Source organism: Anabrus simplex, chromosome 1 (assembly GCF_040414725.1).
Source record: "Anabrus simplex isolate iqAnaSimp1 chromosome 1, ASM4041472v1, whole genome shotgun sequence".
NCBI classification, from domain to species: domain Eukaryota; kingdom Metazoa; phylum Arthropoda; class Insecta; order Orthoptera; family Tettigoniidae; genus Anabrus; species Anabrus simplex.
Genome location: NC_090265.1, coordinates 1638967702 through 1638990216, shown reverse-complemented (window position 1 = coordinate 1638990216; position 22515 = coordinate 1638967702). Strand labels below are relative to the sequence as shown.

The window sequence follows — 22515 nt, the reverse complement described above, 5'->3', positions numbered from 1 at the left end:
AATAGTTGTTGAATCCAAAAAAGAAGTCATGGGAAGATTTTGGTAACAACCTGGAAAGGCTAAGTCAGGCAGCAGGGAAACCTTTCTGGACAGTAATAAAGAATCTTAGGAAGGGAGGGAAAAAGGAAATGCACAGTGTTTTGAGTAATTCAGGTGAACTCATAATAGATCCCAGGGAATCACTGGAGAGGTGGAGGGAATATTTTGAACATCTTCTCGATGTAAAAGGAAATCATCCTGGTGGTGTTGCGAACGGCCAAGGTCATGGGGAGGAGGAAAATGTTGGTGAAATTATGCTTGAGGAAGTGGAAATGATGGTAAATAAACTCCATTGTCATAAGACAGCAGGAATAGATGAAATTAGACCTGAAATGGTGAAGTATAGTGGGAAGGCAGGGATGAAATGGCTTCATAGAGTAGTAAAATTAGCATGTAGTGTTGGTAAGGTACCTTCAGATTGGACAAAAGCAGTAATTGCACCTATCTATTAGCAAGGGAACAGGAAGGATTGCAACAACTATCGAGGTATCTCATTGATTAGTATACCAGGCAAAGTTATCACTGGCATCCTGGAAGGGAGGGTGCGATCAGTGGTTGAGAGGAAGTTGGATGAAAACCAGTGTGGTTTCAGACCACAGAGAGGCTGTCAGGATCAGGTCTTCAGTATGCGCCAGGTAATTGAAAAATGCTACGAGAGGAATAGGCAGTTGTGTTTATGTTTCGTAGATCTAGAGAAAGCATATGACAGGGTACCAAGGGAAAAGATGTTCACTATACTGGGGGACTATGGAATTAAAGGTAGATTATTAAAAGCAATCAAAGGCATTTATGTTGACAATTGGGCTTCAGTGAGAATTGATGGTAGAATGAGTTCTTGGTTCAGGTTACTTACAGGAGTTAGACAAGGCTGTAATCTTTCACCTTTGCTGTTCATAGTTTACATGGATCATCTGCTGAAAGGTATAAAATGGCAGGGAGGGATTCAGTTAGGTGAAAATGTAGTAAGCAGTCTGGCCTATGCTGACGACTTGGTCTTAATGGCAGATTGTGCCGAAAGCCTGCAGTCTAATATCTTGGAACTTGAAAATAGGTGCAATGAGTATGGTATGAAAATTAGCCTCTCGAAGACTAAATTGATGTCAGTGGGTAAGAAATTCAATAGAATTGAATGTCAAATTGGTGATACAAAGCTAGAACAGGTCGATAATTTCAAGTATTTAGGTTGTGTGTTCTCCCAGGATGGTAATATAGTGAGTGAGATTGAATCAAGGTGTAGTAAAGCTAATGCAGTGAGCTCGCATTTGCGATCAGCAGTATTCTGTAAGAAGGAAGTGAGCTCCCAGACGAAACTATCTTTACATCGGTCTGTTTTCAGACCAACTTTGCTTTACGGGAGCGAAAGCTGGGTGGACTACGGATATCTTATTCATAAGTTAGAAGTAACAGACATAAAAGCAGCGAGAATGATTGCTGGTACAAACAGGTGGGAACAATGGCAGGAGGGTACTCTGAATGAGGAGATAAAGGCTAATTTAGGAATGAACTTGATGGATGAAGCTGTACGCATAAACCGGCTTCGGTGGTGGGGTCGTGAGAGGCGAATGGAGGAGGATAGGTTACCTAGGAGAACTCTGTTATGGAGGGTAAGAGAAGTAGAGGGAGAGCAAGACGACGATGGTTAGACTCAGTTTCTAACGATTTAAAGATAAGAGGTATAGAACTAAATGAGGCCACAACACTAGTTGCAAATGGAGGATTGTGGCGACGTTTAGTAAATTCACAGAGGCTTGCAGACTGAATGCTGAAAGGCATAACAGTGTATAATTATTATGTATGTATTATTAGGCTGTGAATTACAGTAGAATCTCGTTAGCACTTTCTTGGTTCTGTATTTTCCCTTTTAACACGTTCGCGGCCGTTGACGACACATATGCGTCATGACTCCACTTTCACTCAGTGCCGATGACGACACACGTACGGCACACTCCGCGCCAAATATTAAAGCTCGTATTTCCGCCAATACGTATGTAAACTAACAGACCTCTTATCTGTTCATTGTTATGGTGTTATTAAACATATGCGCCATCCGGGCATCAGATCAATTGTTAGTTACAATCTCTGTAGCCATTACAAGTCGGCATACATTTCTGCGATTTCAAGAGAGAACAGTGAAGTTTGAGAACCTCCTCTCCGGAAGAAACCCCGTCTTAGCGGGATAAGCAGGCGATTTGCAATTAATGATGATAGTCTGGAAGCTCTCCTGAACGCCAGTGACAGTGACAGCATTGATAGTGACGACAGTGATGACAGTGTGAAAAGTGACTGTAGCCTCCTGAGTGAGAATCATAATCACGAATGTGTGTGTCGAGTGTCTACTCCCAATTCTCACATTACAGAAGATGAGGAAGACGTAAGTAATATCTCATCTCCAAATCTCCCCCCAAATAACATGGGCAATATTTCAGGGGTCATTTCTTGGAGTTCCGATTCGTCCTCAATGAAACAAATAAACTTTATTGGTCGATCGGGAATGAAGATTCCACAGCCAAGTGACGCGAAACCCATTGATTATTTTCGCTTGCTTGCAGATGACAATTTGCTGAATAACATTGTAACTGAATGTAACGCATTTGCAGAAGAGTTATTTTTGCGAGGAAATGTCACTGGAAGGTAGCCCACTGTACTGGCTAGTTACATTGTACAGCTTATGTAGTAGGCCTAATGTAAGTATACATTCTCACACAGCAATAATAAGATTCTACTGCACAGTATTTTTGTGTGAAATGTTTAAAAAACTTATTTTTCTGTTGTAAAGAAGTTCTACATTCGAGCAAAACATTATTTTCCTCGTTTCACTTCATTACCAGTCATGACGCACACGCTGCGTCAAACGGCACCGAAGGCGAAAAACTCATCGGTAGTGCCGCTGACGCAGCGTGTGCGCGTGGCTCGTATGCACATAAATAATATTGAAAGAATTAAAATAATAATCTAAAATGCATAAGGACACAGAAATGAAGCCCTTTAAGCAAAAAAAGTATTACGGTACCACGGTAATGGTTGCCGATATCCGAGCGGCCACGAACGTGTTAACACGTATTTCTCTAGTCCCAGTTCCAATCCTACTACATACAGCAAAACCTTGCTGAGACTTTTCTGCAGAGGACAATGGAAAAGAACGTTTTAAGCAAGAAAGTGTACTACTTAATGTCTGTCTATTTAGGTCCCTCAATCCTGAGGATCGTGATCTATGAAGATATTTCTTTCTACCCGTTTCCATCCTCCATGGTCTTCTGTTATAGGCATATATTGTATAAACGATGTCTTTGTTGCATGTTTTATGCCATCTGTCCAGCGTATAGGTGCTCGCCCAGGCTCCCTCTTTCCAGGCATGTTTTCCCAAGATTATGTGCTTTTCAAGGCTTCCTTCTCTACGATGCATAATATGACCAAAGAATTGGAGAATCCTCTGTTGACATTTTGCCGATAACCTGGTACTGATGTTCAGCTCCTTGAGGATGGATTAGTTGGTTCGAAATGCTGTCCAAGGAATGCGAAGCATTCTTCTCCAGCACCGTTGACTGCTGTTGTGTAAAGAAAATTTGAAACAAAAGAGAACATGTTTTCAGAATATATGCGTAAATACTTGGCTATATACTGAAATTAAATAAGTATGTGATACACCTCAAGATATGACGGAGTGCATCACTGATTTCAAGTTAGGTGGGGTTTTTGTGTTCCCATGTAAATTTACACGGTTAAGTTAGGTTAGGTGATGCTGTTTGAATAAGAAAACTGAAGCCTCTGGAGTGATTCTACAATTTTTCAGAATAAAATTGAACATACGCGTTCACATAGTATCGGAATTCAAAAAATAAATTTTGAGTAAGGCGTAATGTGGATATCTTCTGAAAAAATGCAAGTTTTGAACAAACTTATTAATGTTTCATACCATTTTGCGTGTTGGGGGGGTTTCCCAACTTCGAAAAATCTGATATAACGACAATCCATTGTAGCAAGTACATTTTTCACCATTTTGAATTATCATTATAACGGACTTCTACTGTATGGTATAAGAGTGTACATTATTTGTTCAAATACTTTAGCTAGTGCACGTAAGATACATACGGGGGCAATAGTTTTCAGTATTTTTACTGTCCTCGTTTTTAAAAATTGAAGGTACTTTGCTCTCTTTCATACTTTAGGAAAGGTTTAATTCTTTTATCACAATTTTATATAAGGCTCTTAAGGGGAAACCTTGACTGACATGGCCTTGTAATTATACTCAACATGGCTTAGCTGTGTTGATACTGCTACACGGCTGAAAGCAACGGGAAACTACAGCCGTAACTACCTCCCGAGGACATGCAGCTCTCTCTGTATGAATGATGTTCTGATGATGGCTTCCTCCCAGGTAAAATATTCCGGAGGTAAACTAGTCGCCCATTCGGATCTCCGGGTGGGGACTACACGAGAGGGGGCGATCATCAGGAAGATGGATACTGACATTCTGCGAGTCGGAGCGTGGAATGTTAGAAGTTTGAATCGTTGTGGTAGGTTAGAGAATCTGAAAAGGGAGATGGATAGACTAAAGTTAGATGTAGTTGGTATAAGTGAAGTACGTTGGCAGGAAGAACAAGAATTTTGGTCAGGCGACTACCGAATTATCAACACAAAATCAAACAGAGGAAATGCAGGAGTTGGTTTAATAATGAATAAGAAAATAGGGCAGCGGGTAAGCTACTACGACCAGCATAGTGAAAGAATTATTGTCGTCAAGATAGACACCAAACCAATGCCCACCACAATAGTGCAGGTCTATATGCCTACTAGTTCAGCGGATGATGAAGAAATCGAAATAATATATGAAGAGATAGAAGATTTAATACAATATGTAAAAGGTGACGAGAATCTAATTGTGATGGGAGACTGGAATGCAGTGGTAGGCCAAGGAAGAGAAGGTAGTACAGTAGGAGAATTTGGATTGGGACAAAGGAACGAAATAGGAAGTCGGCTGGTTGAATTCTGCACTGATCATAATTTAGTCCTTGCCAATACTTGGTTCAAACACCACAAACGATGGCTGTATACATGGACGAGACCTGGAGACACTGGAAGGTATCAAATAGACTTCATTAAGATTAGGCAGAGATTCAGAAACCAGGTGTTGGATTGAAAAACTTTCCCAGGAGCAGACGTGGACTCTGACCACAACTTGATGAAATGCCATCTGAAGTTGAAGAAATTGAAGAAAGGAAAGAATGCAAAAAGATGGGATCTAGACAAGTTGAAAGAAAAGAGTGTGAGGGATTGTATCAAGGAACATGTTGCACAAGGAATAAATGAAAAGGCTGAAAGAAACACCATAGAGGAAGAGTGGAGAGTCATGAAAAATGAAGTCAGTAGGGCTGCTGAAGAAATGTTAGGAAGGAAGAAAAGATCAACGAAGAATCAGTGGATAACTCAGGAGATACTAGACCTGATTGATGAACGATGAAAATACAAGAATGCTAGAAATGAAGAGGGCAGAAAAGAATACAGGCGATTAAAGAATCAAGTGGATAGAAAGTGCAAGGTAGCTAAGGAAGACTTGCTGAAGGAGAAGTGCAAGGATGTCGAAGGCTGTATGGTCCTGGGAAAGGTAGATGCTGCATATAGGAAAATCAAGGAAACCTTTGGAGAAAGGAAATCTAGGTGTATGAATATTAAGAGCTCAGATGGAAAGCCACTTCTAGGGAAAGAAGACAAAGCAGAAAGATGGCAGGAGCATATCCAACAGTTGTATCAAGGTAAAGATGTAGATAATTTGGTTCTGGAACATGAAGAGGCTGTTGATGCTGATAAAATGGGAGACCCAATTTTGAGGTCAGAGTTCGATAGAGCTGTGAGTGACCTAAATAGGAACATGTCCCCTGGAATTGATGACATTCCCTCTGGATTACTGACTGCCTTAGGAGAAACCAGCATGGCAAGGTTATTTCATTTAATGTGCAAGATGTATGAGACAGGAGAAGTCCCATCCGATTTTGTTGTTATACCTATTCCCAAGAAAGCCGGTGCTGACAGGTGTGAAAACTACCGCACCATTAGTTTCGTATCTCATGCCTGCAGAATTTTAACACTTATTATTTACAGAAGAATGGAAAAACAAGTTGAAGCTGAGTTGGGAGATGATCAATTTGGCTTCAGAAGAAATGTAGGAGCACGTGAAGCAATCCTGACTTTACGTCTGATCTTAGAGGATCGAATCAAGAAGGACAAGCCCACGTACATGGCATTCGTAGATCTAGAAAAGGCATTCGATAATGTTGATTGGACCAAGCTATTTATGATGCTGAAGATGATAGGGTTCAGATACTGAGAACGAAGAATTATCTACAATCTGTATAAAAATCAGTCTGCGGTGATAAGAATCGAGGGCTTTGAAAAAGAAGCAGCAATCCGGAAAGGAGTGAGGCAAGGCTGCAGGTTGTCCCCTCTCCTTTTCAATGTTTACATAGAACAGGCCATAAAGGAAATCAAAGAGAAATTTGGAAAGGGAATCACAGTCCAAGGAGAGGAAATCAAAACCTTGAGATTTGCCGATGATATTGTTATTTTATCTGAGACTGCAGAAGATCTCGAAGTTGCTGAACTTTATGGATGAAGTCTTGGGTAAGGAGTACAAGATGAAAATTAATAAGTCCAAAACAAAAGTAATGGAGTGCAGTCGAACAAAGGCAGGTAATGTAGGAAATGTTAGATTAGGAAATGAAGTCTTAAAGGAAGTAGATGAATATTGTTACTTGGGTGGTAAAATAACTAACGATGGCAGAAGTAAGGAGGACATAAAATGCAGACTAGCACAAGCAAGGAAGAGCTTTCTTAAGAAAAGAAATTTGCTCACTTCAAACATTGATATCGGAATTAGAAAGATGTTTTTGAAGGCTTTTGTGTGGAGCGTGGCATTGTATGGAAGTGAAACATGGACGATAACTAGCTCAGAAAGAAAGAGAATAGAAGCTTTTGAAATGTGGTGTTACAGAAGAATGCTGAAGGTGAGATGGATAGATCGAATCACGAATGAAGAGATACTGAATCGAATTGGTGGGAGGAGATCGATTTGGCTAAATTTGATGAGAAGAAGAGATAGAATGATAGGACACATCTTAAGACACCCAGGACTTGTTCAGTTGGTTTTTGAAGGAAGTGTAGGTGGTAAGAACGGTAGGGGTAGACCAAGGTATGAATATGACAAGCAGATTAGAGCAGATGTAGGATGCAATAGTTACGTAGAAATGAAAAGGTTAGCACAGGATAGGTTGGCATGAAGAGCTGCATCAAACCAGTCTATGGACTGATGACTCAAACAACAACAAGGGGAAACCCAACACATTTGAACATGCCTTCAATAGATATAGGTATATTCCATCAACACCACACAACCTTCTAGGTTTTAATGTTTTATTAGCTAACATATATTTCTTTTCATCAACTAATTTTAAAGATAAGGAGTAATTAACATACAATTTAGATGAATTAGAAATATCATAGGTTGGAGATTTCAAATACACTGACCCAATAAAAATTGCAAACTTTTTATATTAAGTCAGATAGTGTTAAATGTCATGCCCTATGTTAAACCTGCCTTGGTATTTCCTTTACATTGTATATAATTTCAGAACTGTAACATCACTTTTAATATTATCTTCAACAGTGTAGTTTTTATAACTGGGCAGATGCCCCCAAGGTGCACAAGGTTTGGGGGCACAAACAAGTGATTAAAGGGATACTAACAAATAATATTATTGTTGATATATTCTTTTATTAGGTACATTTTTATGAATATGTGTTGTACTCCTAGTTCCAGGTGGCCAGCCGCTACTGTCTCGAGTTGGACGAACAGACCCAGCTTTCATGCAGTATGCCTTTCAGGCTTTTGGGTCAAAGAATTTATCAGAAGAAGACTGGAAGAAAGCTGAAGATCATTATAAGGTATGTCTAATACCTATACGTGCTTGCCAAAATAATTTTTCAGTACTGGGGACAAGCTTGTTTTCATATATACCAGAGAAACAAAATTTTCTGTATCTGTTTGGTCAAAGTATGTCGCTGATAAGGCCCCTTGTGGGTGTGGGGCGTAAAATAACACCCACGGGATCCCCTGCCTGACGTAAGAGGCGAATAAAATTGGCTCCACAGACTCTTCATTTGGGAGCGTGGGTTGGCGACCATGGGGCCCTTAGCTGAGTCGTAGCATTGCTTCCACTTGTGTCAGGCTCCTCACATTCTCCTGTCCTATCCAGCCTCTCTTGGTCAACCCTTTGCCGGGCTGAGTGGCTCAGTCCGGTGATATTTGAAGGTGCTCAAATATGTCGGCCTCGTGTCGGTAGATTTATTGGCACGTAAAAGAACTTGCGGGACAAAATTCCGGCACCTCTACGTCCCCGAAAACCTTAAAAGTAGTTAGTGGGACGTAAAGCCAGTAGCATTGTTGTTATTTCGTCAACCCTTGTTCTTTTCTGACCCCGACGGTAGTAGAGCATTTAAGACCTAGAGAGTCTCATTTTCATGCCTTCCTTTAAAATAATTATCACCCCGCCACCACTGTCACTGATAAGCATTGAAGATTGTAATGAATACTTTGCAAAGTACGCTGCACTACTGATTTCCTTGAAATTAATTTGAGGGACACATTATTCTGGAGTTACAATTATTTATCTATGACATTTGAAATCACAGTAAGATGGATTGAATGCTGGGTGTGTGTTTTTAAGTTCGAAGCAAGGATTGCACCAGTTTAAACCCAAAAGCCACAGATATTAGCTGGTATCAAGATCCTCTACAAACGAAGAGGTGTTGTCCGACGTATTAAACTACAAAAATTAAGGAAACCTCTACTTACAATATTATAGATGAGGATATTTAGGAGGCAGCCATTTTCCTTTCCTAGATCCAAAGCACTCAGCTTTCACAGTAAATATACAGGGTGTTTCAAACAGAATATACGTATTACAAAGTATTATCTTGTCCAAACTATTGATCGTTGCGCCTCGGCTCAGCTATTGGAGAAACGAATACATGGTCCAATTTATATTAATAGCCGCTAGATGTCAGTTGTCTTATGTTTTGCTTGTTAACCATCATATGTTTAAAATGGCTACTCCGCAGCAGAAATCATTTTGTGTTCTCGAGTTTCCAAGTGCAATTCCGTGATTACAGTGCAAACACATTTCAGGTTGAGGTACCAAATTGATCCTCCGAATGGGTGGATCATTCGCAGATGGTATCGACAGTTTGTAGATACAGGAGGTGTATGTAAAGGAAAGAGTCCTGGCTGCCCTCGTGTTCCTGAAGAAAATGTTGCACGAATTGAACCTGCCTTCTAACGTAGTCCTTCAAAATCAACTCATCGTGCCAGTCGAGAGTTACAACGGCCTACAATAACAATGTGGCGTGCTTTGAGACGTCGGTTGGTAATGAACCCTTATAAGTTACAGCTGTTACAAGCTCTGCGTCCTCATGACAATCGCAAATCTGTGGCATTTTGTAACTAGATTCTTGATGCTATTGACAATGATAACACTTTCGCACAACGCATCGTGTTCAGTGATGAAGCGACTTTCAATGTTAGTGGTCAGGTGAACAAACACAATGTTCGAATTTGGGGCCTACAGAACCCACATGTAGTCATTGAACATCTACGAGATTCGCCCAAAGTCAATGTGTTTTGTGCGATATCCCGATCATCTGTTTACGGCCAGTTCTTCTTTGATGGAAACACGGTTAACGGTCAGCAGTATCTCGCTGTGTTACAAAACTGGTTGTTTCCTAGGCTGCACGAAGACGTTTTGCTTGTGGCTTTACGACACACCGACACAGATAGATCTTATGGTGACGATGGGATAGGAAAGGCCTAGGAGTTGGAAGGAAGCAGCCGTGGCGTTAATTAAGGTACAGCCCCAGCATTTGCCTGGTGTGAAAATGGGAAACCATGGAAACCCATCTTCAGGGCTGCCGACAGTGGGATTCGAACCCACTATCTCCTGAATGCAAGCAGTTGGCCGCGCACCTCTAACCGCACGGCCAACTTGCCCGGTGCACGAAGATAACTTAATTTTTCAACTGTAGACGCCAGGTGCGTGAATAACTGAACGAAACTCTACCGAATCGTTGGATTGGTCGTCAAGGAGTTGGCGACTTAGCATGTCTCAGCTGGGCTCCACGGTCACCGGATTTGACACCCTGTGACTTCGTCCTGTGGGGTTTCGTTAAAGACAACGTTTATGTACCACCACTCCCACAGAACCTGGAAGAGTTGAAGAACCGGATCCGTACTGCCATAACATCAGTGACGAAGGACATCCTTGCCCGAGAATGGGAGGAATTTGAGTATCGATGTGATATTGTTTGTGTCGCTGATGGAGGACATATTGAACATATGTAATCTGAACTTGGAGGTTCGTAAATATATGCATTCGAAATACGTATATTCTTTTTGAAACACCCTGTACTTATCAGACCAGTTTAGCATAGAGATTATACATCAATGAACCATTCTATTAAGAGGCTGCCATTTTCTCTTCCTATATCCAAAGCTGTCCACTGACACAGTAAATACACTTATTACATCAGTTACAGCATAGAGGTTATACAGTATTTTCTCACATGATTAATGCGTTGCATAATATATGCATCCCAATATATTTGAGTCCAAAGTTGAGAAAAGGAAGTGTTCACGTATGTGACGCAACAACTTCTTCGAATGTCCATCACGCAGCTCCGGATACATTTCGAAATAAAGATGTCAACTACTCAGGTACTGGATTACGTGCTGTTATCAGCCGGTACGAACCACTGTACTAGTTCAGTGAGAGAATCTGCGCTGAAGTGACTAATGATGCTCTATTCCAGTCTGGTACAAATATTTTACGAGTGTTTCGGGTACGAAACATGCGTTTTCTCTGATCTCAAAATTGTTTGTTAGTCCACAGTGAGCAAGTATTCAGGTATTAACTGCATCATATAAACTCACAGTGATCAGTTAACACTGAAACATACTGAAATTGGGCAGCGGGCCGCAAGTATTCAGTGTCCAAATGCAACATGCACTACTGCAGTAACAGAGAATTGCACTTTAAGCGATCAACAAGTCTCGAAAAGCATTTTTTGCGGACCAAATAGCGGCAAGTTTCCGGACGTAGATTAGGCTCTGCTTAAATATATTATTTCGTTACGCTGCTGCACATGGAATCAGTGTCTCGGATTAAAAGGTTAACCGAGGCTGGATGATTAATTTTATGAAGAGAAATGGATTTTCTCTTCAACGAAGAACAACATTATGCCAAAAAATGCCGTATGATTTCAACCAAAAAGTAATTGATTTTCATCGCTCTGTGATTGAGAAATACAGTAAAATACCAGTATAACAAAATTTTGGGGACCTCTGAAATTAATTTGTTATACTGAAATTTTGTTATACTGAAATAAGTCAATTCGTAAGAACTCACCTAGTATTATATCCGTTAGTTATTGTTGTTTATAGGGGCGGAACTACGAGGTCATCTGCCCTATTATATCAGCTGCAGGATCTATATAACTTCAAAATACCATTATAATAATAAGAGTTACAGTACTGACAGATGTTTTCAGAAAATCAATTTTTACATTGTACTAGCAAGTCTACACACACTGTTCCAGAACATCATTTTTTGAAAAAGTCTCTGATTTTCTTCTGAACAGATCCAGACACAAAAGCTCGTTCCAAATAGTCACCAACCACTGCACATGAAGTTAAAACAGATTCTGGCACATCACTTCGTGACACAAGAAAATCTTGAAGGCTACGTGCCATGTTCGTTGCCTGCTGAAGAGTCAAGCTCTGTCGATCACAATCATTTTGGGAGTTGTCTTCCTCTTCCTCCTCATCGCATGGATCTCTATCATTCATAATGTCCTCCACAATTTCCTCATTTGTGATTTCTTTGTGGACTATTACATCACTATCTACATTGATGTAGTCGGTAAGACTTACCGTAGATGGCACATCCAACGTTGTACACAAACGCTTCCAATTCTCCTCGGTTTCCACATCATCCAACACTTCACTTTCTGCGACGTCTTCTGTAAAAACCACTCCAGCTTTTCTAAAGCAGTTTGTGATGATGTCTGCATTCAGGGATTTCCATGCAGCATTAAACATCTGCATTGCTTCCAATATATTGATGTTAATGGCTCTATTCGTGGCAACGTTGCACAGCATTCGACGGACTACACGAGCTCGGTAATACCGCTTTACTGCATGAATTATACCCTGATCCAGCGGCTGCAGAATTGAAGTTGTATTTGGAGGCAAAAATAAAACTTTTACATGCTCCAAATGGCGCGGCACACAATTATGAGAAGAGCAATTGTCCAATAATAGAAGAATTCTCCTCTTTTCGGCCTTCATCCGGCGTTCCAAGTCCAACAACCACTCTTCGAATAGCACAGATGTCATTGCCTTAGAATTGTGCCTGTATTCACAGGGCAGATGTTGCACTCCCTTGAAACACCTTGGCTTCCCAAATTTCCCAATTATGAGAGGTTTCAGTTTGTCCGTCCCTGTGGAATTGGTGCATAAAAGAGCCGTGATACGTTCTTTTGAACGTTTGCCCCCAAAACACTTATTTCCCTTAAAATCAAGGGTTTTGTTCGGCATTAGTTTATAGAATAAAACAGTTTCGTCTGCATTATAAATGTCTGCCGGCGAATATTCTTTCAAGGCATCCTTTAGAGTCTCCAGCCGCCATGAAGACGCAACTTCCTTCGGGGCATCGTTAGCTTCACCATTTATAATTTTGTGGGATATGCCATATCTCTCCCGGAACCTATGAAGCCAACCAGCACTGCCCATAAACTCAGGTGACCCAAGCGAACGTGCGAAAGATCGCGCACGCTCACATAACAGTGGGCCATTTATTGGAATGTTTTTACTCCGCATTTCCACAAATCACGTATAGACGGCTTGTTCCACCTCCTTGTAGTCGGCTGTCCTGATCTTCTTACGCTGTGGACCTAGGGCATCAGCATCAATGTTTTCCTCTATCTTGCTTTTCTGTTTTAAAAACGCAGAAAGTGTCGACGGCTAATGCCATACTACTTCGCTACATCTCCTTTCTTTCCGCCTTTCTCTACTTCTGCAAGTATTTTACGTTTTTCAGTCAACGAAAACTGCTGTCGCTTCTGCCTATTCATTTGCGATGATATTTACGGTACTTATTTATTTAACGAAATGCACACGAAATTTGCAAGTTTAATGATATAACCTTAACAGCAAGAAGAAGTAGTTCTCCAAGAGAGAAAGAGAAAACAAGCAGAAATCAGCCTGGATTTTTATTCATCTGATTGACCGCAGCTGGACCGGTCCAAATAATGACATGAGAAGTGCTTTGGATAGGCTTTGCGAATTAAATACGAAGAAGAAACATGCAATGCATCCGTCGCGTTCATTGGTGGATTACAAACATCGCGATCCTACTCAGCCAATAGTGTGACGTCTTACATTGGTTGATGGGCCAAGCCTATTGGTTGCGCAAAGCGTAACGTTCATTGGTGGATTGCAAACTTGGCGCTCGTACTCAGCTAATAGAGTGACGTCTTACATTGGATGACGGGCGAACCATATTTATTTATTTAATAGCGTACAAATGTGCATTAAAAGAAAAAAATACATTAATCTTTCGCATATTCTAGTGAAGATTTCGTTCTCTTGTTGCACTTGCTGAAATGATTGCGATCGCAATGTTTATCACACAATGTAGGGACGGTTCATGAAAGTCTGATCGCCGGCATAGACTATGGTGAAACTCATGTACCGCCCGCCTATTCAAAGCACTTCTCACGTCATTATTTGGACCGGTCCAGCTGCGGTCAATCATAGCATCAGCTGAATAAAATCCAGGCTGATTTCTGCTTGTTATCTCTTTATCTCTTGGAGAACTACTCGCTGCGTATGTGAAAGCTGCATTCTTATTTTCAAATCTTCCCATAAAAAAAGTTTCTTTGGATGATTCATATGCAAGTCGTGATGGTGACATCCTGGAGATGCCCAGTATTCGTTTCAGAAATCTGGCCTTTACATTTTCAATAGTTCGAAGGTCGGACACCGTTAGCCTTTCCCAAATAAGTTCCATACCATATGTGAGAACTGGGCGAAGCGTATTGGTTACACAAAAACGATTGCCTTCTCGATCGCATACGGTGCATGTATGGAAAATGGCGATCATATCGTCTGAATAACGAAATAATGTAACAAGAAAAATGTTGGTCATAAAACAGGATGAATTTTGGTTTTAATTTGAGAAAATATGGTCAGACAGGTAAATAAAAGAGCTCAATTTTAATTCGTTAAACTGAAACTACGAAATTCGTTAAAATGAAATATTTTAACATACAACAAATAGGGAAAAAGGAAGGGACCAAAAAAATTATTCGTTATTCTGAAAATTTCGTTATACTGGTGTTCGTTACAGCGGAATTCTACTATATACAGTTAAGGGATATTTGCTCTCCCTAATAGGAACCGTAGGTTAGAGCAGACGCCAATCGTTTCCATATGACACAAAGTTGAACAATTGATAAGAAAGGGACATTGAGTGTTATTGTACGCACTACCGGAAGTGAAAAACAACAAAAATGATGTACTGCAATGCTTGATGTAACAGGTGATCACTTTACCAAGAGAAAAAATTAAATGTATCCTCCTAATTCAATACAAAACATAATTCCATCATTAGATGGAGCAATAAAATTCAAACTTGTTTCGACTCGTTTGAGCCATCTTCAGTGAAATAGGGGGGGGGTTAAAGTAATTTACGTCATACAAGCTAAAAATGTGCTAAAAGCATAATGAACAAATGAAAAATAAAAGAGACATGGCAGAAATAATACAATATACAATATTTACATCACTAGATGGAGCAATTAATAACTTGCTGAGACAAATTCAGTGAAAAAAGGTTAATATAAAACATAATTGAATCCAAAAAATGTGCTAAACCTAAGAAGAAAAGAAACAAGTGATACAGACGGAAAGGAACAATAAGTGCTTATAGTGAGATTGCGGACCTCTGAGTCTAAACATTTTTTAGTTTGATAACAATTCAAAAACTTGACAAAATCACTGTGTTGAAAATTCAGGCTGACAGTCTGTCTGTAGAAACACCATCACACGAATGGCTAGCGGGGGAGCGAAAAAGCTTGAGAAACCAAGTTAGAGAGGACACAATGTGCCATGTGAATTGTATGTGACAAGTGATGGAAAAAATCCAATGAAATTTAAAATTTTTGAATAGCAGCGTTCTCAATTTTTTTCTCAATTTAGCGGTCCCATTCTCGATTGTTTCCAATGTTGGCTAGGTGTGTTTGCCTTATTTTAAATGGTCAGGAAGGCAGCGACAAAATTGAGAAGGTGTGTAAGATAAGATAAGAATTGCATGGTGAACTGTAAGTGACGATAGTGGAAACCGTAAATGAAGTTCCAACCTGTGTTGGAAAAAACGAGGTCGTGTGAGATACTTGGGCTGAGAAATAAAAAGTGTAAAATGGGTGTGAAGAAAACTTTAAACTTACGGTACTTAAAAGGTGGTTGTCCTCTCGAACCGGCCTGGCCTTCTCAAAGTCAACAGTCCCGTTTGTACGATCGAGTCTATTGTTTCTTTTGTTTCGTTTGTTTCTTTCCTTCTTAGGTTTAGTACACTTTTTGGATTCCGATATGTTTTATATTAATATTTTTTCACTGAATTTGTCTCAGCTAGTTATTCATTGCTCCATCTAGTTATGTAAATTTTGTATATTGTTATTGTTTTTATTTTCGTCATGTCTCTTTTGTTTTTCATTTGTTCCTTCATTATGTTTTTAGCACAATTTTAGCTTCTATTATGTAAATTACTTAAACCCCCGTTATTTCACTGAAGATGGCTCAAACAAGTCGAAACATGTTTGAATTTTATTGCTCCCTCTAATGATGGAATTATGTTTTGTATTGAATTAGGAGGATACATTTAATTTTTTTTTTTTCCTTTGTAAAGTGAAAACCACCAATACAGAAAGATTCTAATATCTTGTAATGTAACAGTGATGGCAGAAAACTTCCACCTTACGTTGTTCTAAAACTAAAAACAATGCCTAAAATAAAATTTCCGCAAGGGATCCACGTTCGTATTCAAGATAAAGAGGTGATGGACATGTCATTCGTACAACATTGGATATGAACAATTTGGGGAAATTTAGCAGGGTCCCTCCTTCGATGCCAGGCCCTTCTCTTGTTGGACAGTTTTTTTGCCGGTATGTCATTATTATGTACTTACATGAATTGTACTTTTACTAGTTCATTTTTATTTCACTTCAGGTCGTGTTGTCAGCTCGTAACGGGAAGAATATTTTCCAGTGTCGGTACTTTAAACCCACGCGTCCAACTTACATGATGTACCCTACTTGACTTTTCAGAGTTCCTTGAATAATTTACGCATCCAAAGTTTTCGCCAGTATTTTTCATCAAAAAGTGCATTAATTGCACGAGAAAATATGTGGACCTTCACGTTAGTAATGAGCTCGGTCTGCACAGAATCCGTCTAACGTGCTGACGAATGAAATGCATTATATCTTTTGCCTAGAATCTACACCCATTTTTTAAAAATATGATAAGCACATTTGCACAATGTCCCAATCACTTCAGTGCCAGTTTTGTGGTAAAATTTCTGTGTGAAAGAAAGGCATTAGCGTTCACACAAGCAAATCTCATCCTGATGTTCAACGAATGAGACTTGTATATCATCAGACGAACATTTCTGCCAACGCTTATAAATTGCCAACATCTTCCTCGACGATTAAAGATATTCCTCCCTGATCAAAGTCAAATTTTAATCTATTAAAATCAGGAATTGCAGAATGGAATAGGAAATTTGAGGAAAATATGGATGATGATCAGTTTTCAGAAAGAGTACATGAATTCACACAATTCCTTGCCCAAGCTACTGATATTCTTCGTGGACGTAAGCATCCTGCTCACAGGTATTATGACCTGAGGAAAAATAAAAAGGACCTAAATATCATCAAACCTTGAAAGGCAAACAGAGAGCGATAGAACCAAGAGCCAAGCAAAATACGAATACCAGCTAACGCATTATCAATATTATAATCATAGGAGAAAATCTGTTCGCTGTATAATTGGTAATAATGGACCACAATGCAAAATTCCTATTCAGGATATAGAAAATCATTTTTCCCCTTATTTTTTCTGTCAGTAATGACTCGATCAAAAGTTTCTATACAAAGCAATTAACTGATACTTAGATAATTATTCTAGATGATACATACCAGCACATCATTTCAAAAGAGAAAATTCTATCGGCAATTCAGAAAACAGCAGTTGATACGTCACCGGGACTTGATCACGTGTTAATGAGAGTTGTCAGAGAGGACATGATTGATGTAATTGCTCTTATAGCTACCTGTATGGTAGAGATATCACATATACCACCTTGCTTCAACAAAGCAAGAGCAGTATTAATATTTAAATCTGGAGATGAGATGTCAAGCTCAAACTGACGACCCATCACAATTGTTTCAGTCCTCAGAAGAGTGATTGAGTGAGTCCTCGACCGGAGGTTAACACTTAACTGCGTATCAGCAGAGCGTGACATACCCGCCAACCTGAGCAAAATATTTGTGTGGGTCTCTATAGAAGTTGTAATTATTGAAGTTTTGTACGTTGGTAGGACGAGTTCTATCGAACTCGTGGACTTATACCACTCACTCGCCTGGCGCGTGACCCGCACGGTGGTTGAAATCGAGAAGTAATACTAGTCACCAGACGGATCATGTGCCACGCACGTGGATAGATTACTATTCTTTATTTACCGCAGATAGCAAACAAATGCAAAAAGTACGTAACAAAAATGAATATATTCATATTTACACTTTTCTATTACAGAATTTGACAAACAAAAATGAAACACTTTAGCTAATAGGAGTGATCAGTATAACAACAAGAATGAAACCCTATAGTTAACACAAGCAATGTAACAACAATCAGTCTTTCTTTAGTGAACACTGGGAAATGGCAATAATGTAAAACTATAAATGAAGAGAATGACCGTCTAGAAGTCAAACTTGTCCCACTATCATTACTTATAACCATGATATTCCCTAAAGCAAGGCATTAAGCAAAAACCCGGAAAGCCCGGGCAAGCTGAACAGCCAAAAATGGACTCCTTCCTGATTTTGTACTTTTCGCTGCAAAGTCTACATCATTTTCTCTGCGTCTTGTTGTTCAGCGCTTTAGGCAAGTACTCTGGCAAGTGAATTGTATGATGACCGGGCGAGTTGGCCGTGCGCGTAGAGGCGCGCGGCTGTGAGCTTGCATCCGGGAGATAGTAGGTTCGAATCCCACTGTCGGCAGCCCTGAAGATGGTTTTCCGTGGTTTCCCATTTTCACACCAGGCAAATGCTGGGGCTGTACCTTAATTAAGGCCACGGCCGCTTCCTTCCAACTCCTAGGTCTTACCTATCCCATCGTCGCCATAAGACCTATCTGTGTCGGTGCGACGTAAAGCCCCTAGCAAAAAAAAAAATTGTATGACGTTCACTTTCTGCTGGTTCTAGTAGTAAGTTTGAAACTATCTCCAAGTGAAAGTCATGGAGATCAAATTTCTTTTCTCTGCTGTACATGTTGTACAGGAAATACGCATTATCAACATCATATGAAATATTTGTATCCCCAGTTTCTTGTACCAACGAATTGCCTATCAACACCTTTCATATGTTTGTTATACTCCACAACCAGTTTGGGTTTAAGTTTCTTCTGTCCACGCTTGTTTGTGGTCTCAACCAAATCACCTTCATATTCGCTGGAGATCACGAGAACATATCTTTTATCTTTCCACTTACTAACACATACCCCTTCCTGTGTGTAACGGTTGATCACTTCACCCCTCTTCAACCGTTTGGCTACAACTTCTGGTGGGTTTCCCTTCCTCTTTGCTTGCAGAGTTCCGGTACAGTAGGTCTGCTTTTGGAGAAGCTCTTCTGTAAGGCTAACAGAGTTGTAAAAATTATCCATGAAGAGAGAATGGGCTTTCCCTTCCAGCCCTGTTAGAAACTTGTTCACCACTTTCGCAGCATGCCCGCGACACTAACCTCAGGATCTTTACTGCCGCCGTATATATGAATTGCGTGTATAAGTCCATTCGGCTGAGCTAAAACATACAACTTCATACCATATTTATGGTGTTTGCCTTGAATATATTGTTTCCATCGCAACTGACCTCTCCACAACACCATACTCTCATCTATGGAGAGCTTGTAGGATGGATGACACAATTCTTTCATTTTATTATTGAAATAATCCATCATTGGGCAAATTTTGTAAATTGGATCACCCGAGGTTTGCTCGCTTTGGAAATGTAAACATCTCAAAAGCAGTAAAACCCTATCTCTTGACATGAATTTTGAAAACGACAAGTTAAATAAGTAATGTTTCTTCCAACAGTCATTTATACGGTTCAGGCGAATCAACCCCATATGAAACACAATGGGCCGATTGCAGAAACGGCATTTAGACGATGTCTACGGTTAAACAATGCCTAAGTATGGCTGCCGCATTGCAGAGACGTTATTTATCACTTAGACACTGTCTAAAACCGATGTTCAACCGGTCATGTTTAAGCACTGCCAAGAGCACTGTTTAACCTCAAATGACAGGAGTGAATCACAATCAGAGGTTATGTACCATGAAATATGTAATTTGTATTATCATGTTGAGACGATTCCGGGAAGAAAGGTTAGTCCGACGGCCTCTCTGTGGGTCACCCGCTGCTAAATAGCAGCAATTCGTTTGACATGCACGGGGAAATAATCAAAAAATAAGGTTCCGCTTTACAAGAGACTTGTTTCTTGAGACTGAGAAAGTGACAGTCCGGTAACTGTCAACTTGAACAATTCTTGGCAATCGATATATTTTATTATATACATGGGGTAATTTCCATGGATTTATAGGTCACTTCGACTACATACATATCACAATTACGTGTCCCGATCGTCTGAGGGCTGTCACATACATCAACCGGGAGAGATTCACTTATATTTACTGCCAAGTAAACACACATAATAGTGAAAACTAAAAAGTAGGTTGTATGGGATTTTTATATATATAATCGCATAGGTTTTCGGCAACTATCAGATAGGAAAAGGCAAGTGGTGGTGATTATCGTTTAAAGAGGACTGGGGAAGAAGAGCTGTGGCCATAATAATAGCCCTAGTATTTGCCTTGTGTAAAAACTTTGGGAAACCTTGGGAAACTACGGAAAACAATCTTCACGGCTGTCGATGATGCGTTTCGAATCTACGATCTCCAGAATGCAAGCTACATCTATATGGCCCGTACAACACACTCGGTTACACATTACTATTGCTTCATCTTCCCTTCGTCGAAGCTACAGTATTTATGAGTAGATTACACTCACTGTAACAACATTATAATGAAAGCTACACTTCCCCGTACCGTGGCGTGTCGCTTTAGTGTCGATAATATTATGAGATTTAATTTGCACCGAAAGCGATACTCTTATCTGTGGGCAAGTCATGCTCAGCCATATTTGAGTAATGTGTAGGAAGACAAACAGCTGACTGGTGTTCGGCGTGCGCACCGGCGAATTTCATTGGTTGCGACAAGCAAAGAGTTACATGAAAGATACTTCTGTCTCCATTTTCAAACCAAAATTGAAACTTTAAGGGATGTCTAGTTAAACATCGACTGAACATTGTTTATGCAATGGAAGATAGTGAATGATTTAGACGTTGTTTAGGTAGACGATGTCTAAGGCTTAAAACTAGTCATCGTTTCTGCAATCGGCCCTATGCCTATGAAAGTTTTCATTTCTTCAGCAGTGGTGTCCTTCCAATCACTGATTCTCGACCTTTTTCCCGTGCTTTCAAACAGAACGTACTTTGAATAGTCGTTACATTCTTAACAAGAAATTCAAAAAGTTGGGGCGTGAAAAAAAGTTCAAAATAGCTAAAGGGAGTCTACTGCGGTGGGATCACTTTGAGTCCTCTGTTGCCCAAAAACTGAATTTTTGGTATTGCAGAGGGTCGAGTAGGAAGCCACTTACTTGCACTACCAGCTGCCGATACCTGTAGTAGCAATTGCGGTGATTCTTCGCCTGGAGCAGTAAGTTGATTGTCTTCATGTGAAGGAACGTCAGCACTACCTTCAAGATTCCCACTGGTTTCATTCTCATCCGAACTTTCAGACTCAATTTCTGAGTAGAAAAACTCCATCTCATCATCCGACTCATCTCCGATATCGTCGAGCAATGTCACAATATCTCTGTTATTACAGAACTGGCGAGGCGGTATTTCTTCTGTTGAAGCGCGCCTCGTATTCAGTGGATCTCGTGATGTTGAAGGAACCACATTGTCGGCCATCTGAACAAAATATTTAAAAAATGATAACATAAGCATCACGACGCAATCAAAAATGATTACTGCAAGTTCATTCAAGTTACTTATACATATGATGCAAGAATAAATGACAATTACAAATTCAGTTCTTTTACTGAACATATTGCGGTAATGGAATTTATTTATTTCAAACGCGGAATCACTCGTAATTCTCTTGAAGTAATAATAAACAGAAAATGCAGTGTCTTACCTCGCACTGAAGTGGTCTTGCAGCTCAAAGATCCCATAAGTGAATGATGACGTATGACAATAACTCTGGAGAGAAAATACGCGGGAAACGGAATACGCATGCGCAAGTACGGCTACGGATGAATCTGCTAGTAGACTGGACTTACACGATGTGAAGGATGACAATCTGAGCCTTTATTACCATGCGGGAAACCTGTGATTCACATTTCCTAGCAACCGTCCCATGATGTGCTAGGCGCGTGCTCCGCACATGCTTATAAAGTAGCGTCACGCGCCCAGCGCGTGATCTGCATTGAACATGTTAAGGGAATTCACAGTGTTTAATGAGCACCAAAGAGGTTTGACAAATTCACCTGGCACAATACTGAACACATCCATATTGCAGTAGATATTACAGTGTGCAAAGAAGAACAGCAGCAATGCTAGTATAATTTTTCTTGATATTCATAAAGCCTTTAACAACATAGGCCATGAACATCTTAGAAGAACATTGGAAAATTCCGCTGCTCTCTCAAATTTTTCTTCTCTGGTTGTCTCATTCTTCTTCTTCTTCTTCTTCATCTTCTTCTTCTTCTTCTTCTTCTACCGCTTATCCCACACCTGTGGGGTCGCGGGTGCGAACTGTGCCGCACATGTGGATTTGGCCCTGTTTTACGGCCGGATGCCCTTCCTGACGCCAACCCTATATGAAGGGATGTAATCACTATTGCGTGTTTCTGTGGTGGTTGGTAGTGTAGTGTGTTGTGTGAATATGAAGAGGAAAGTGTTGGGACAAACACAAACACCCAGTCCCCAGGCTAGAAGAATTAATCAGAGACGATTAAAATCCCCGACCCGGCCGGG

At 40.1% G+C, this 22515-nt stretch overlaps 1 protein-coding gene across 4 annotated transcripts in view; it reads left to right on the top strand.

Annotated features, from left to right (window-relative positions):
• Positions 1-22515, top strand: part of LOC136858644 (SURP and G-patch domain-containing protein 1) — a 292627-nt gene that overhangs the window by 159377 nt on the left and 110735 nt on the right. For all 4 annotated transcript variants that reach the window (XM_067138354.2, XM_067138353.2, XM_067138355.2 and 1 more), the window contains one exon: positions 7844-7974. In XM_067138354.2, the coding sequence (XP_066994455.2) occupies positions 7844-7974 (131 nt within the window). The remainder of the gene's footprint in view (positions 1-7843; positions 7975-22515) is intronic.